The 17827-nt window shown below is 38.2% G+C and overlaps 1 protein-coding gene across 2 annotated transcripts in view; it reads right to left on the minus strand.

Moving 5' to 3' along the window:
* LOC306864157 (PH and SEC7 domain-containing protein 3-like) overlaps positions 1-17562 on the minus strand; it is a 152320-nt gene extending 134758 nt beyond the window's left edge. Inside the window, exons 1-2 of one of the 2 annotated variants that reach the window (XM_079407905.1) lie at positions 17315-17562; positions 5700-5811 (exon numbers count right to left, since the gene is read on the minus strand). In XM_079407905.1, coding sequence (XP_079264031.1) covers positions 5700-5811; positions 17315-17437 — 235 coding nt within the window. In that variant the 5' untranslated portion in view covers positions 17438-17562. Of the gene's footprint in view, positions 1-5699; positions 5812-16359; positions 16594-17314 lie in introns of those variants that run through there. The other variant, XM_079407906.1, reaches the window with a different exon arrangement.
* Between the last annotated feature and the right edge of the window lie 265 nt (positions 17563-17827).

Consider the following 17827-nt stretch of genomic DNA (forward strand, 5'->3'; position numbering starts at 1 on the left):
ATAATGAGAAAAAGTGAAGAGGCTTTAAGAAAAGAGCTAGAGCAGTGAAAATTCCCATTTCCACCATCAGGGCAATAATTAAGAATTTCCATAAAATGTTACGAAACTGCCTGGAAGAGGACGTGTGTCCTCAAGAAAACCTTTTAAAAAATTGTCAAACAGCACCTACATCACCACATGTTGTTTGGGAGGGCTTCAAAAAAAATATTCTAGCTCATCCAAAGACAATCTCCAGCATATTCAGTTAACCGACACGACTGGAACTTCAGATGGGACTGGCTTCTATGGTCAGATGAAAATAAAAAATTAGATTTTTAGCAGCAAACACTCAAGATGGGTGTACAACCCCATGTGTACAATGAAATATACTGCTGTAATTTTGATGTTGTGGGCCTATATTTCTGCTGGAGGTCCTGGACATCTTGTTTAGACACATGGCATCATGGATTCTATCAAATACCAACAGATAAAAAATCAACAAGTGACTGACTCTGTTAGAAATCTTACAATGGGCCATGTTTGGATCTTCCAACCGTACAATAATCCAAACACAAACCTCAAAAACAACACAAAAATGGGTCACTGAGCACAAAACCAAGCTTCTGCTGGCCATTCCAGTCCTCTGACCTGAACCCTGTAGAAAATGAGTGAGGTCCCTGATCCATTTTTAGCCCTCTTTGGGGTTTCTCCTATGCCAGATTTGATGGCCCGAGATCGCAAAGTCATTGCATTCACTACAATCTTGGCCAGACGGGCTATTCTGCTTAAGTGGAAGCATACTTCTCCATCTCATGACAGGTGGATACAGGACATTTTCTATTGTGTTGGGCTGGAGAAATTGAGGTGTTCACTCTCTGGTTCACTTGAATCTTTCTATAAGACTTGGGATCCCTTCTTAAATTACATTAAAGGTTTACCTTGCTCACCTCCAACTGGAAACGACCCATAAATTTTAACTATTAAAAGATTGACTTCGGGAGGAATTTAAAGTTTATTTCCTTTAATTACTGGTTTATTTTATTTTATTCTTATTTATTTTATTTATTATAATTATTAGTATTTGTTTCTGCAATTTGAATCGTTTAGGGGTTATTTGGGTTGAGGGAAGGGTGGTGGGAGAGATTAATGTTGGACAGTTTCTTGTGATCTGCTTTTCTTTCTGTGATGTACCATTCTGTAACTGTCACTGAAAATGCTAATAAAAAAGATTTGAAATAGAAAATGAGTGAGGTGAACTGAAGAGAAGAAGCACCGTCATGGAGCTGTGAATCTGAAGGGTCTGGAGTGATTCTGGATGAAGGAATGGTCTCTGATCTCTTGTCAGGTGTTCTCTAACCTCATCAGGCATTATAGGAGAACATTTAGAGCTGATAAACAACAATTCTGGCCACGTGTGTAACTCCCATTGAATTCATCTGAAAATACTGTTTTTTGCAGTTTCCTTTCTATATAGAGAAGATACAAGTTGGCCATTGATAACAGAGATGTTTGTGTCCAAAAAATTAATGTCTGTTGTCCCCACACGACAGGTGAACTTAATGGATGGCCTAAGACAATTCATATACAAGGCAAAAGCTTCGAAAATCACTGGCAGAGCCTTTGTAGATGATAAAGCAGTCATCAATATATCTTTTGAACAATACCAAATTATTGATGAAAGGATTATTATTCAAGACATATTGATCTTCAAGATAACCAAGGTATAGGTTTGCATAGTCAGGGGCCATTGTGGCACCCATTGCTGTGCCCTTAATTTGTAAATAAAACTTCTTCTCAAAAAGGAAATAGTTCTTTGTCAAAGTGTGCCAAGAAGATATCCCCCACACCATTACACCACCACCAGCAGCCTGAACCGTTGAGACAAGGCAGGATGGATCCATGCTTTCATGTTCTTTACATCAAATTCTGACTCTACCAGCTGAATGTTGCAGCAGAAATCAAGACTCATCAGACCAGGCAATGTTTTTCCAATCTTCTATTGTCCAATTTTGGTGAGCCTGTGTGAATTGTAGCCTCTGTTTCCTGTTCTTAGCTGACAGGAGCGGCACCCGGTGTGGTCTTCTGCTGCTGTAGTCCATCTGCTTCAGGGTTCGACGTGTTGTGCGTTCAGAGATGGTATTCTGCATACCTTGGTTGTAACGAGTGGTTATTTGAGTTACTGTTGCCTTTCTATCATCTCTAACCAGTCTGCCCATTCTCCGCTGACCTCTGGCATCAACAAGGCATTTTCGTCCACACAACTGCCGCTCACTGGATATTTTCTTTTTTTCAGACCATTCTCTGTAAACCCTAGAGATGGTTGTGTGTGAAAATCCCAGTAGATCAGCAGTTTTTGAAATACTCAGACCAGCCCGTCAGGCACCAACAACCATTCCACGTTCAAAGTTTAAATCCCCTTTCTTCCCCGTTCTGATGCTCAGTTTGAACTTCAGCAAGTCGTCTTCACCACATCTAGATGCCTAAAAGCATTGAGTTGCTGCCATGTGATTGGCTGATTAGCAATTTGTGTTACCAAGCAATTGAACAGGTGTACCTGATAAAGTGGCCGGTGAGTGTATATATATCAGTGTTGGGAAGGTTACTTTGGAAATGTAATAGGTTACAGATTGCAAGTTACCCTATTTAAATGTAATAAGTAGTGTAACGTTTCAATTACTTTAAGTATATATAAATTTATATAATATAAAAAATTTGCAAAGTCAAGCTTCAGCTCAATATTGTCAATAATAAAGTATCGTTACCCTGCTGAAAAAAAAACAACAACAACAAAAAAACAATAGAAACCATCACAGAAATTCTTATAGTTTCCATAAAACCATTACAAAATTCCTTTTTGTTTTGGGCATTATTCCAATAGGAATTACTGTTGTTCTATTGGTTGCCACCTGCTAGATTGCATCCTACCAATAGAATGCATCAAATACCAGTAGACACCATTATAGTTTACATTAAACCAATACAATTCCCATCATAACCCTTAAATCCATTAAATTTTCTATTGTGTTTTGGGAGGGGTTCTACTGTTCTTTGTTTGTTTTGTTTTTTCTGCAGGTAAGATTATAATGGTATTACTACTTTTACAGAATTACTGAATTTCACAGGAAAGATTTGTTTATTTATAAATAAAGAACTATATTTCTTTAGTCAATTATTAAAGTATTCCATGTTACACGGGCTGATTTATTCATTTTTAAGTATTTGGGATTTTAAGGTCAAGTGGGAAATGTGCTGAATGTTTAATTTCATCCAAGTGAAATTGGCAAGCAGTTAGACTTAATGTACATTCGTTTTAAACGCAGAGCCAGGCGCGAGTGGACTCAGGTTGCGTGTGTACCGTCAGGCCTCGTCCATATTGCTAGATGCGCTCGTGAGAGACTTGCGGAGCAGAACTGGGCGCGAGACCGTGAGTATAAAAGTATAAAAGAGCATTACGAGTAGGGCTGCCTGTAAACGGTTCATCCGTGAGACGCGCAGCGTGGGGCAGAGGCGAGCGAGTATGAGAAGCATTCAGAGACACGGGCTGTGTGAGCGGTCTTCTGAATTAGCGAACATGCATTATATACTTATTTCAAATGAATTTGCTGGGGAGATAAAATGTGTAAGATAACGTTCATGTAGCCTACTAATAAAACATCTAAACATGTATCTTTTATTCTCCAGTACTGAAAGCAGAACCGATAAGGGAGCTCTTGATATGCGTTGTGACGCAGCTCTTGCAAATGACCTTTTTTGTTCGTTGTCTGTCATTTCGAAGCTGAAGTTACATACGTTTTTCTTGTTTTAATTTGCATAACTTTCGATCTGACCCTTTTTAAATGGTGGGCGTTTACGCAGTTGGCTAGAGCAGTGCTGATCTGGGAGAAGGGAGGTGTGCTCACTCTATTGGTTAATAAGACTGTCACTCAAGGCTGGCAGTCATATGCTCTGGAACAGAGTAATATCGTGTCCACATCGCAGGGTTTGCGATTAGCAAATCGCAACGTCTCAAATCACGATTGCGATTCGATTTCGATTAATCGCACAGCCCTAAGTCTCACACTTAATATTTGTTATGATTATTTGCGAATCGCCTTTGTTCTTCCACAGAAGAGAGGGATGGGGTGAGCAGAGCTCATTGGCATGTAAAGAGTTATGCACCGAAATGAGTCGCTGTGAACAGAGCTGTTTTTGACAAGGTAAAAAGGGTGTTGTTATACATGACCACTGAGACTATTTTAAGAAGACCCTAAAGCAGTGGTCGGCAACAGGTGGCCCGCGGGCCAAAAGTGCCAATTCATGCCAACGACCCGTAATATAACTGCATATTTAGCAAGAATTCACATGTTAAACATATTTAGCTAGCTAGATAGTAAAGGATCACTCAAATCAGAAAGAATGTGAAGGCTATGATGACTGCAGTGGACATGAGCAGGAAGTTATATTTCTCAAGGAATTTATTTGTTCCTTCTGAATATTTTCAGCTGACAGCTGACTTTTTTTTCTCAGAATTGCATGATATAAACCCGCACTTGCGAGTTAAAAAGTCATAATTCTGAGATATAAACTCGCAATTGTGAGAACATGTCTTTTTCCCCCCTCAAAACTGGACTTTAACACGCAATTCTAACTTTATAACTCGCAATAGCGAGTTTATATCAAACAATTCTGTGGAAAAAAAAAAGTCAGAATTGTGAGATAAAAAGTTGCAATAACCTTTTTTTATTCAGTGGGGGAAACGGGCTTCCATTGAACTGTGATATTTCAAATATACTGAAATACTTTAGACGCAGAGCGGTCTTTCTGATATCAGTGAGCGTGGAGTGGAGCGGGAGCAGAGTGATTATTAAATGCTCGGAGCGTGGAGGGGAAATTGTTGACGCTCCACTCCACTCTGATACTCTCATAGGACCACACAAATGTGGCTTTTTGTTAATGACTGTCGCAGGATTTTACACAGAATAACAGCTCACTACCAGTTATAAAATACATTATAACAGTCAGTTACAGGCAATTCTGGTCATCAATTCTTTCATCAATTAATATCTTAAATTATCCTTTGACTATGTTCTGTCCGGCCATCTAGTGGTGAATTTTTTCTTGGCCCGATGCTAAACTTACTTGCCGACCCCTGCCCTAAAGAATCATACAAACTTGGGGAAAATGAGCATTCGATGCCCCCTTTGAAGCACAGCCACCACAAAATCAGACAGATATAAAATCATAACAAGAAATAGTTTAATAGCTATGATACTGTTTTTTAAATCAAATCTTTGCATAGCTATGACAGGAAACACTGGAATAACAATGCCTTAGAAAAAAACAGTTAATCTTAAAAAAAATGAAGCATATACATAAACCTATATAGGAAATATAAGTTATTGGATAAGCATGTTATAAACTTCTGAAACATTGGTGTTTCATATTTTAGAGAAGTCACTGCAATTTATGAAAGAAATCAATTAAATCTGTATGTGGGAGTGTGCGTGAAAACAATCAGATGTAACCTCCTTTGTAATCCTTAACATTTTCATAAGTAACTGTAATTTAATTACACATTTTTTCTTAATAACTGTAACTAATTACAATTACTTTTATTTTGTAATTAAATTACATAATTCTGTTACATGTAACTAGTTACTCCCCAACATTGATATATATATGTCTATATATACATGCAATAATTACATGAATGCAAGAGGTATGCAAAAACATAAAAGTACCGCTATCCGCTGAGCTTGTGTCTTCTGTCTTTCCGAAGAGAAACTCGTACTTGGCTTTGGCAACACTCTGTGCATGTGCAGAGGAACTGCTGACCCGATCAAATGCTTCTCCCTGCAAGAACAAACCAGAGTTAAACATGCATTAATTTGACATCATTTTAACTTAACCAGTTTTTGCAAAGTGTGCATATGGCAGTATTATGACTGAAGACAGAAAGTCTACCAAATTCAGCAAATCAGTTTTACAAGACAGATACTGTCAAGGTCCAAAACAAAATATGACAAAATAAGCCACACGATAGCTTTGTGAGAAGAACAGACCCCATGTCCACAAAGTCATTATTTATAGAAAGTCTTTCCCTCTCCTCCACAGCTCTCATGTCTATTTTGCTGTTACATATTAAAATATTCAAAAGAATCGCAGCAGGTTTAACAACAATGAAGCCATATCACAACACACAAGTTTAGAAAGGCAAACGAATAGTTTTAGTTCAGTGTGCTTCTCACATAGAGATCATATGACTTCAGAAGATTTGAAAAACACGACAAGATTAACTTTGATTGTATGGAAAGAGCAGCTTGAACACTGTGCTAAACATCTACTTTTGAGTTCCATGGAAGAAAGTTAGCTATACAGGTTTGGAGACATTTTGACTGAGTAAATGATCATTTTCATTTCAGGGTAAACTGTTCCTTTAAATCCAGCGAGTGGCATGAATGTCAGGCTGTCTGTGTGAATCTAGCATTCATGCCCATCATGCTGAAGTTCCCGCAGGAGGCCGGTCGCTATGACTTGCTCCAGGTGGCTCAGGAATGTTTCTGTTTCCAGAAACGGGCTGATTTTTTAATACTAGTGTCTTTTGTAGCTGACAAGTAATTGACCGCACTCTAGCCACATGACGAGCATGTGGAATTACTGGAACTGAACTCAGGGTGGAATGAAACGGTGTCCGCTTTCAATTTCACAAGAGAAGTCGGCCTTAGTGAAAATCTGACCTCAGTCTTTAGGTTTGCCTCTTTTCCCTTGTTTGTTACGATCAGAGATCAACAACAGAGTGTGTGGAAAGGATAGAGTCCTCTGAATCAGACATCTTTATCAGACATCATCTATAAAACCAGCTCAAAGTCTAACGTCAGCTTCAGAGCTGAGCGTGTTTAAGTGAGATCTAATGGAGGGAAACCATTACTGACATTGCTCCTGACATCCAGGAAATCCAGTTATTGACTAGTCCAAGATCTCAACTGAGGACTGGAGCTGACCTGTTTAAAGGTCAATGTATGATCATGCCCCTTTTCCAGTCAGTTGTGATCGGACGGAGATACAGAAACACTAAAAGATGTCTCTGCCTTTCAGGATGCAAAGTTAGTACAAAATTTATCTACTTGTGGCCATGAAAAAAAATAGATTATAAAAATGAATGTTAATCCATTCAAACAGTTTTGGGCATAATGAATGCAATGTTCCAGCAGTAGAATGAGCTGAGCTGAGCTTTATTGTGTTACGGCTGTATTTCAAAACCTCATGAGATGTTACTCAGACAGCATTCTTAGGCACAGCAATGGAATGCTGTCAGCTTTGAGTTGCTCAAAATGTCCTCAGGTCCAAACCACTGCAAACAACATGCAGGAAAACAATTAAATAACAAAACTATAAAACAGGAAATGATATCATAGGGCAGAAAAATTGACCTTTTCATACTGAGACAAGGTTAATCAGGTTGTAAAATGTCACGTGGTGCAACTCCACAAAAACTTGATATTCATATGTAATCATTTTTGGATATCTGGAAAAAACACACACTTTTATTTTTAAATTCTATATTTTTTTATCTTAACATTTTAATGAATGTATTTTTTAACCATATGAAACCTACATGTACAGTATGACGGTACATATCTATCAACATTCCTATTTGATCCACAACGCAAATTCATGACGAAATGACTCTAATAAGTCTAAAAAAACAGAGCAGAAGCAGAGCAGACAAAAGTCAGTGCAGTTTTTGTGAATTAACATCCGACTCAACCAAGTCTTTATTTTCAGTCAATTCAGATGAAGCAAGAACTGCTTTGCGTAACAAGGTTCATGGTATCAGTAACACAGACTGATTGTTCATATGACAATGTGAAGGAAACGGCACAGATATCACACACAGAGCAATTCTGGCAGACCAAAGGTTCACAAAGCTCTTTGCACTTCTTTAAAATATGAACAATGTGACATTGATGAGCTTCACAGTTGGTGTAAAACGGTGCAACTGTGCAAAACTGAAATTACATTTATTACGAAATGTCTCTGTATGTAGCCTAGGCTTTGCTTACGCTGTCAAAACACACTTGTTACTGAAAAACTGTGTATACTCAATGCATCTTCAATGCTTCTGTTATGTGTGTCCCTTGGTAACCATTTCTGGAGGCTTTGTTTTAGGAAACTATGAACTTACTGTGACTGGCAGGCAAAAGCATGGAAGAATTTTGAGCAGCCCCAGAAGTCATAGCTAGCACTACTTTTGGTTGTCAAATGGAGATGGCACTATGCATACTTTCATAGAAAACAATGTGTTTAATTTTAGGACGCTTATGTCATCCACCTGCCACATCCAGTGTGCTCCTCCTTAAACCACAGCATTCATTAGCATTCCTGGAACAGACCTACTTATATGAAGAAAAACATGAAACAAATGCATTTAATAAATAAAAGACTTGAGGAGCGCTGAAGTTACAGAGCCAGACTGGCCACCATAAATGATCTGGTTACTTTAAGACAAGAAGCTCACAAAATGGAGTTAAGCTGGGAACAACCATGAAGATGAACCAGTTCTGACAATCCAAATGTTTCACTACAGTGAGCAGTCTGATGTTTGCCCTCAGGGTAAAACATGGTATTTAAGGCATGTCGGCCAGTGATCTTCAGTTTTCTAACATGATAATTATTCTCAGAAAACAGAGGAATAACACACCATTTCTGAGCATGTTTACAGCAGAACACAGTTCATGTTTCCACTTCATTAAAAATTGTACAGCATCCTACAGGAATTCACCATCAAAAAACAATTAAAATAAATGGTGTGATCACCAAATACTTCAGCCTTTTTAATACTGTAAAGCTGATTTGACACAATCTGCATTGTAAAAAGCGCTATATAAATAATGGTGACTTGACTTTTGCCATCAAAGTTTTTTATCTGCCATCAATCATCATCTAGTAAAGTGTACAGGTATGTGTTGACTGTTAATTAATTTGATGTCAAGTTTAGGTCTTGAAGCTGCTCACAATTTCTTGAAAGCTTTCTTTAACCATCTTTAGTTCTTAATTATCAATAGTCAGTTGGTCTGACAAATTAATTTTGGTCACACTTTATTTTAAGGTCGGATTCTTGCTATTAACTACAAATGTTGTCTCAATAAACACATAATTAGCTGCTTATTAATGGTTAAGTAAGGTAGTTGTTAAGTTTAGGTATTGGGTAGGATTGTTAGGGATGTAGAATATAGTCATGCAGAATATGTGCTTCATAAGCATTTATAACGGAGTTAATAGTAGGCATGCTAATAAGCAATTAGTTACTAGTGAGAATTGGTCCTTATACTAAAGCTGGGGACACACTACACAACTAGCGGAAACACTGCGGAAAACGACTGGCTCTTGAATTATAAGATTATAATCTTTAGACACCACACACTATGTGATTTTTCTGCCGACTGCAAACAGCGACTGAGCCCAACTGGAACAGACCCGGTCCGACTGGGCACGATCAGCTGCCAGTAATAAATTACATTCATAATCGGCCTCACAATCGTGTAGTGTGTTCTCGGCTTAAAGTATTACCTTAATTTTTAAATACAAATATTCCATGTAGTTCCATGGGCCGGATGCATAAACCGTTTAGACTAGTCTTAAAAACTGAATCATCAAATGATTTTTCTTAAAGACTGCTCATAACTTTTTTAATTCAGTTATGAAAAGGTAGATTGGTGTTATTTGTATTGAAAAAGTAAGACTGATTACCCCTTGGTAACTGCTTGTACTTCTTTAGACCCAGTCATAACACTTAACATGGTGCCTACGTTTATGCATCTTGCCCCATGTTTTAAATTAATATGAGCTGATGAAAACATGTATAAGAATTGCAAAAACGTTCAGATGGAATATAGCATGTCACACTCCTTACAATATATACAGTGCCCTCCAAAAGTATTGGAACAGTAAAGACGAAATTGCTCTGTTGGCTGTGGAGTCAAGACATTTACAATTATGATTAAAAGATGAATATGAGACAAAACTACAGAATGTCACATTTTATTATTGGGTGATTCAACACATAGATGTTTTACCAGATAAGAAGTTCAGCACTTTTAGAGTTTCATCTAAAAGTGCTGTAAATAGCAAAAGCATTTCATGTAGAACTACCCACAGATAGTAGTGCTTGTGTTTGTTTTTAACAGTGGTTGCCATGCAGAGGTCACATGACCGTACGATCACACTACTTATTTTATCTCTGTAAACCCTCTACGTTCAGACACTTGGCCTTATAATACATACACAGTCAACTCATATGCTTTACTACATTGTTTGATTATATCAGATAAAACTCTTGATGTGCAAATAATTTGTTGAACCCTTTAAATTTCAATAATTTATGACTGATTATTTCAACATGAAGTCAAAATGAATTAAAGTCATTCTCATTAATTGAACATTTTACCTCGATTATACGATTATTGAACGATTCTTTTTTTTATTATTATTATTTTTTGTTGTTGTTGTTCATTGACAAGATGGGATATTTTTTCCTAATGAAAGAGTGCATGTCTTATCTTTGTGATTTTAAAATAATTGAAGGAAACACTAACTATTTATGGCTATTAATTGAATATTTTGAACAACTGAAATAAAAAAAGCACACATTGCTTGAAATGAAAACATCTTCTGAGAAAATCAATTTTCAGTTTTAATGTCAATTTTCATCTAGCGCCGAATACATATACAGTGGTATGTTTTTAAGGGAAAAGTATTATAAAACCAAAATAATCAACACTGGAAAATTATATCGGTTAGAGGTTCTAAATAGAGATGCACCGATTGACCGGCCAGTGATCGGAATCGGACGATGTATTGGTGACCGGCCAGTCAGTCTCACGTCTCGCCGATTCTGAGCCAATCCTTTTATTGCCAGCGGCGCAGGCAATGACGTCACAGCCACGCGCACACTCAGAGTCGCATGTAAACACGTCATTTCGCCTGAGAATGATTCTAATTTTAATTGCATGCAGTGTAAACGGCGACTGATAATGTATTTATGTTGTGCTAGATGAGGCTTGCACAGCCTGAGTGAGCGTGTGAGAGAGACAGCACACACAAAATAACTCACAGAAATGTATAGATGCATACTGCGGTAGAAGAAAAAATTATATGTCCAATATATGATTTAGATAAGCAACATTATACGGCCATGATGTTTCCCCGAATATCAATATCAACATGACTGCAACGTGACACTGATTTTATACAATAGTATTTAAATAAACAAGAAGTTAAAATTAAGTGACTTAGATTTTAGACAAAATATTGACTGTTTTTGCTCAATTTCGCTGACGAAAATAGTTCCGATCAAAGCCACAGCAGAACGGTTGTGTGTCTCCGAGCAGCACACAGCGGTGTTTCGTTACTGAATGAATCCACGTTTTTGAACGAATCGAGTGAGTCCATGATTCAGTGGCCCATTCATAAGGACAGTCACTTGCCTCGTTTCTGAATGAATCAGCCGTTTGAATGAATCGGTTGAATGAATGAATAAATGACTCACTCATTAAAACAGACATTTGCCGCCACCTACTGGTGGTTTAGTCATATTTAAAAGTATCATTGCATTTTTTCAACTTTTATTTGTATGTTTTTAAAAAAAATAAACATTAATCTTATAAAATTATTTATGCATTTGAAATTTTGCAGTATAAATGCATTTATGGCACCTCAGCTTCATCAAACAGTGTCAAACAGAGGATGAGGTTCGGAGGGCGTTAAAGAGAGTGAACGTCAGGAAAGCAGCCGGTCCTGATGGGATAACCGGCCGTGTTCTGAGGTCCTGCGCCGATCAGCTCGCTGGTTTGTTCACTTCCATTTTTAATGAGTCCCTTGCCACCTCCGTGGTTCCCACTTCATTCAAAAAATCCATTATTATCCCTGTGCCGAAGAACAATAAACCCTCTTGCCTGAATGACTATCGCCCAGTTGCCCTCACATCTATAGTCATGAAGGTTTTTGAGAGACTTGTAAAGAGCCACATCTGCTCCTCCATCCCTGATACTTTGGACCCTCTTCAGTTTGCCTATCGCCCAAATAGATCCACGGACGATGCCATTTCTCACGTTCTCCACTCTTCCCTCACACACTTGGACAGCAACAATGGGAATTATGTAAGGCTGCTATTCATTGACTATAGCTCAGCTTTCAACACTATAGTCCCCATCAAGCTGGCCTCTAAACTCACAGACCTCGGCCTAAACTCCTCACTCTGTGACTGGATTCAAGACTTCCTCACCGGCAGACCTCAAGTGGTGAAAGTTGGCCAGTTCACCTCAAACTCCATCACTCTGAACATAGGAGCCCCACAGGGCTGTGTTCTGAGTCCCCTGCTCTACTCTCTCTACACGCATGACTGCGTGTCCTCTCACAGCTCCACATCTATTGTCAAATTCGCTGATGATACTGTGGTTCTGGGCCTCATCTCCAACAACGATGAGACCGCATGCTTGGATGAGGTAGAGAGACTCACATCATGGTGCCAGGACAACTGTCTCTCTCTGAATGTGGGGAAAACTAAAGAGCTGATCATGGACTTTAGGAAGAGACAGCAGCAGCCCTACTCTCCTCTCAGGATCAGTGGGACCCCTGTGGAGAGGGTGAGTAACTTCAAGTACCTCGGTGTAAACATCTCCGAGAACCTAACTTGGACTACACACATCCAAACACAGGTTAAGAAAGCCAGGCAAAGACTGTACCATCTGCGACAGCTGAGGAAATTCAGGGTCTCACCAGCAATCCTTAAAACGTTCTATTCAGGGACCATAGAAAGTGTATTGACTCAGTGCATCTCAGTGTGGTATGGAAACAGCTCCAATCAGAACTGCAAAGCACTACAGAGAGTTGTGCGCTTAGCTGAGCGCATCTCAGGGTCTGCTCTCTCCTCTCTGCAGGACATCTACCTCAAACGCTGCAAAAGTAGAGCTGTCAAAATCATCAAGGACTCAAATCACCCTGGTAACCAGCTATTCACTTTGCTTCCATCTGGTAAGCGCTTCCGTAGCCTGATGGCAAAAACTGAGAGACTTAGGAGGAGCTTCTTCCCCCAGGCCATCAGGCTCCTAAACTCTAACTCTGTGTCATAATATCACTTGACTCCATGTAATATCACCATATCAATAAGTTATTCATAATTTTTCTCCATGTAAATATCATATATCAATAAGCTATTCATAATTTTTCTCTACCTCATATTGCTGCTATTCAAATACCCTGTACAACTTTTTGCACATTATTTTTTGCACATTCCTCTCATTACTATTTGTCAACAACATACTGACCTGCACATTTAAATTTATATTTTTTTATCTTATCTTATCTTATTTTATCTTATCTTTTATTTTATTTTATGTTTGTACTTCTTCTTAATATTTGTATTCTATATAATTGCACTGTCCTTGGAGCGGACCTGACCTACATTTCACTGCTGGTTATACTCTGTATAATTGTGTATGTGACAAATAAAACTCTTGAATCTTGAAAAATGCATCTAATGCCACTTCAGATGCAGCTTCTGTTTCCTCAGCAGTGGAAAGATTGTTACTAATTTCATTTGAATAGTAACAACACTACAGTTTCTTATTATGCTAACTGAAATAATTGAAACCAAGTAAGAATTTGATGTGAAAGATGACACATTTAATAAGGTTAGGGGGAAAAATGGCCATTTATAAACAGTGGGAAATTACATCTGTTTTGTTACATACAGCAACTAATTTTACGTTAGCCGTTTCTTCCTCTTTCCAGTCAAAGAGCACTTTATTTTCAGAGTTGTTTAAGTGAGAGAAAATCTGTAACTTAGTCCAGATTGGGGGAATTGTAATGTTTAATAATTTATTTTATTATGTAAATTGAAATTTGCATAGATTTTTGTTTGTATATGCTGTCAATTATAGTTCTTAGAAAGAAAATCGGAATCGGGAAAAATCGGTATCGGCAGGTCACACTCCCAAAAAATCGGAATCGGCCAAGAAAAGTGCAATCTCTAGTTCTAAATTTTCGGTTTCGATTACTTTTCGATTAATCGTCCAGCCCGACTCACACATGCATTGCTCTCCACACACAAATACACACAGACAGAAAAATGGGGCTGCACATGGATTGTGTGCACTACAATGCAACAGCACTGGTGACGCAGAAATCAGTCTAACCTATCAGAACATTCTAGTGACATTTCTTTGCTCCTAAATTTACAGGATTGTTTTTCATGCCACTCAAAGGGCCAATGTGACGGTGACATTAAGTTATTGTCTTGATTTGCCGATGTTTAAAAACAGAACACAATGAATTGAGGAATACAGTTCTCAGTTTGTTTTGGAAGTGAAGCTACATAAAAATATGACATGCGGTTGCTGCTGTTAATGTCAATTCATCCAAATGACTGAATTGTAATTGCAATGTCAAGGGAAATAATCAAGTATTACGATTTTTGCCATAATCATGCAGAGTTATTGAGCTCGTCAATCACCACTGTGCCCTGAGCAAGACATTAAACTTTAGCTTACTCCATGGGGTCTGTCCTCTTATTAGGATACTGTCAGTTGCTTGTGGATGCGAAATCATCTGCTAAAATTACCAATATCTCAATGCAGGGAAAAACCGTAGCATGTAACCAGAGACCATGATGCAAGAGCATACAAACCCTGAATTCCTGTGACACAGCAAAGCTTGCCCAATACTGTGGCAGAACTACACCAACAGGCACACGCTCAACTCCAGTGCTTACACTTTCTGTTCCTTTGTTTATTAAATATTTGGGTTAGTTTGAAAAATCGACCAATACAGAGTGTATTAATTTTTTCTCAGTTTAGCATAGCATACTTCACAGAATGCTTAAATCACTAAAAACCAAAACAGTCTGCAGATTCCTTTTGAGCAAATCCGGTACTCAGCAATACAGATTTTTGGTAACACTTCACAATAAGATCCCATTAGTCAATGACAGTTAATGCATTAACTAACATTAATTAACAATGGACATTACAGTATATATTATTCTTTGTTAACATTAGTTAATAAAAATACAACTGTTTCTGTAAGTTCAGCTTTAGTTGTTAATTTATGTTAACAAATGGAACCTTATTTTATAGCATTACTGAATTTTTTACAAGACATAAACATAAAATAACGCTATAAAATAAGAACATTCCTGTCACAAATATGATTAGATTATTAAATAGTTTATTGATGTTTAATACTTATGTTTAATGTAAACACTTTTGCCGGAAAACAATACCAGCACATTTCCCAACATTAAGCACATTTTCTGACACTATGCTGATTGCTCTCAAAAATCCACTTTTAAAGGTGTAAAAAATTTCACAATTGTTGTGCATTGCTTTAAGCATAATCAGAGTATATTTTTGCATTTAATGTTGAATTTCTCATAGTTATTCAATCATATTCAGTTGTTTAGAATTTGACTTGTTTAGTGAAGTGTGGCAAATTGTTTATACTCTAAAGTAAACAAACAGAAGATAACCGGTCAAGCCACAGTTCTATCAACCATTGCACATTTCCAATCGATCAATCAATAAAAGCATTGCAATTCTGCCATGTGCACAAGACAACTGTAATATCATGGAACTTTTGTAAGAACAAAACCCTAATGTTTAGACAAAATCATATTTTCTAAGACGTGGTGCATCATTGCGGTTAATGAAGAGATACAAACAAAAAAAACACTGTGCCAAAACAATAAACCTCAGGGGCTGTGATAACACATGGCAGTACTGTAGCTTTACAAGCAAATATCAGTCAATCACAGCTGATCGGCTGCTTTGACCAAACACCAGCAGACAATGAACACAAAGCCTGAACAGAGGGTAACTCAGCACTGTTACTGCAGCTCTGCTGCTTTGATTTACACTATTAGTGTTGTTATTACACTAGTAGTTACACTGTTATCACATGCATTAAGGTCAAACACACAGCATCATCACATGGATCCCAAATCATCCTTCATCTCGCTAGCCACAAGACAACAATAAAGCTCTGTCCTGAATGAAGAAAAACAGTAGGAATAAAAAAAGCATCGCACCATGTTCTCTTCCTCACTATCATCATCATCATCATCATCATCATCACTGTTTGAATCTCATTTGTTTGTTTTCACTCATCTTGTGTGCTAGTCTGTTAGCTTCACTACTAGATGTGAACGAGCACTGCAGCTAATAAACAGTCAACATGTTTAAACTGTTTTCTACCAAACACACACAATCGTGTAGAAAATGACTTAAACTGAAACCATGTGTGACACATAAAGAGAGAATATAGCAGAAGTGAAAGCGCCTGGATCGAGTTATTGCTAAATCCTGCAAAACACTGAATGAAGCAACAACAAACAATGAGACTCACCGACAGAATGATTTAGATTCACCAACGGTCATTTAGAGCTGGATGTTCAGCATCACCGCGGTCACTTCAGCTCATTATAGAGCAGCGGTGTGTGTGTGTGCGTCCCCTCAGTCTAGTGTCAGTTGGTACAGTCCTGTGTGTGTGTGTGTGTGTGTGTGTGTGTGTGTGTGTGTGTGTGTGTGAGTGCGCGCGCCTCTTCATATCTTCATCCAGATGTGAAATCTTCACGAGGACATCCGGGGCTTTATCAACAGTTTAGGGGCGTGACCAAACTGATAATATTTGTCCATATCTATTATATAACAAAAACAATAATGATAAAAGAAATGCATTGCTATTTACATACTGTATAAATAAAATATTGTGATTAGTAAAAGCTTTATTTGCTTCTTTATTTATTTATTTATATTGTAATTAGGACAATTCTGCTTTGAAACTATGTGGATTATAAAAGGAGCTTTATAGTCTACCTATAAAAATGGCTTGACTCCACTAATGCACTCAACACAAAAATTATGTTTATAAAATACTTGTTAGGCTACTAGATCTCATAGTCACACTTCTGACAGATGCATGGTAGAAATATTGTAATGATATTATTTAAAATATATATGTATATTACAAGCAACATTTCAAAAGTAAAGTAGGAAGATGAAAATTGGTTCTAGTCAATTTAATGTGAGGTATTCAGATACCAGCTGTAATCAGCCCATCTGGGTGGAGAGACAAACATTACCAAGCATGCTCAAATCCCAAAGATTCTCTCTTCAAATCAGTCTAAAACAGCACTGACCAGACTAGACCAAGACATGCAAGTCACTCAGAATCAGTTATACTGTATGTAGTAAAGAAACATAAAACAACATAAACCCATCAGATATACACACACGCATATCTAAATTCCCAGTGTAGTGAATGAATGACAGAGAAGCAGCATAAATAAAAGCACATATACCTTCACAGGAACTGCAGGTCTAAGTCTGGCCGATGGCACCATGGCCGTCTGTGTTGCAATACACTGTGCTTCTGCCGTCAGTGTTGAAGCCTCACCACCGTCCTTATCCAGATGTGATTTCATATCAGCAGGAGTCTCCCCAGAGGAGCTGGGATGCAGCGCAGGTGTGTATCCATACAGCTTTGAGGTCCGCTCGATGACAGCAGTCAGAAAGGACGTCTTTTGGGCTCTCTGGCTCTCTTTCGCTCTGCTCTGAGCCCCAGCTTCCTCTTTCTGTTTGGCACTATGCACCCAGCTCGTGTGCGGCTGCCGCGGCTTGCTGGGGTTTATGACTGGAATCACAGGAACCGGTGGAAGAACGAGAGGCTTGGGCCCCAGTTTAGGTTTGATCCCTGGATCCCTGGCGTTAGTGTCTGATCCCGCTCCTGAATGGAGGAAGCTCACTCTGCCAGCGGAAGAGTTTCCCTGTGAGGCAGAAGGACTCATCTGGCTCATGATTTCAGAATTCCCTTG

Source organism: Barbus barbus (assembly GCF_936440315.1).
Source record: "Barbus barbus genome assembly, chromosome: 45".
Lineage (NCBI taxonomy): Eukaryota > Metazoa > Chordata > Actinopteri > Cypriniformes > Cyprinidae > Barbus > Barbus barbus.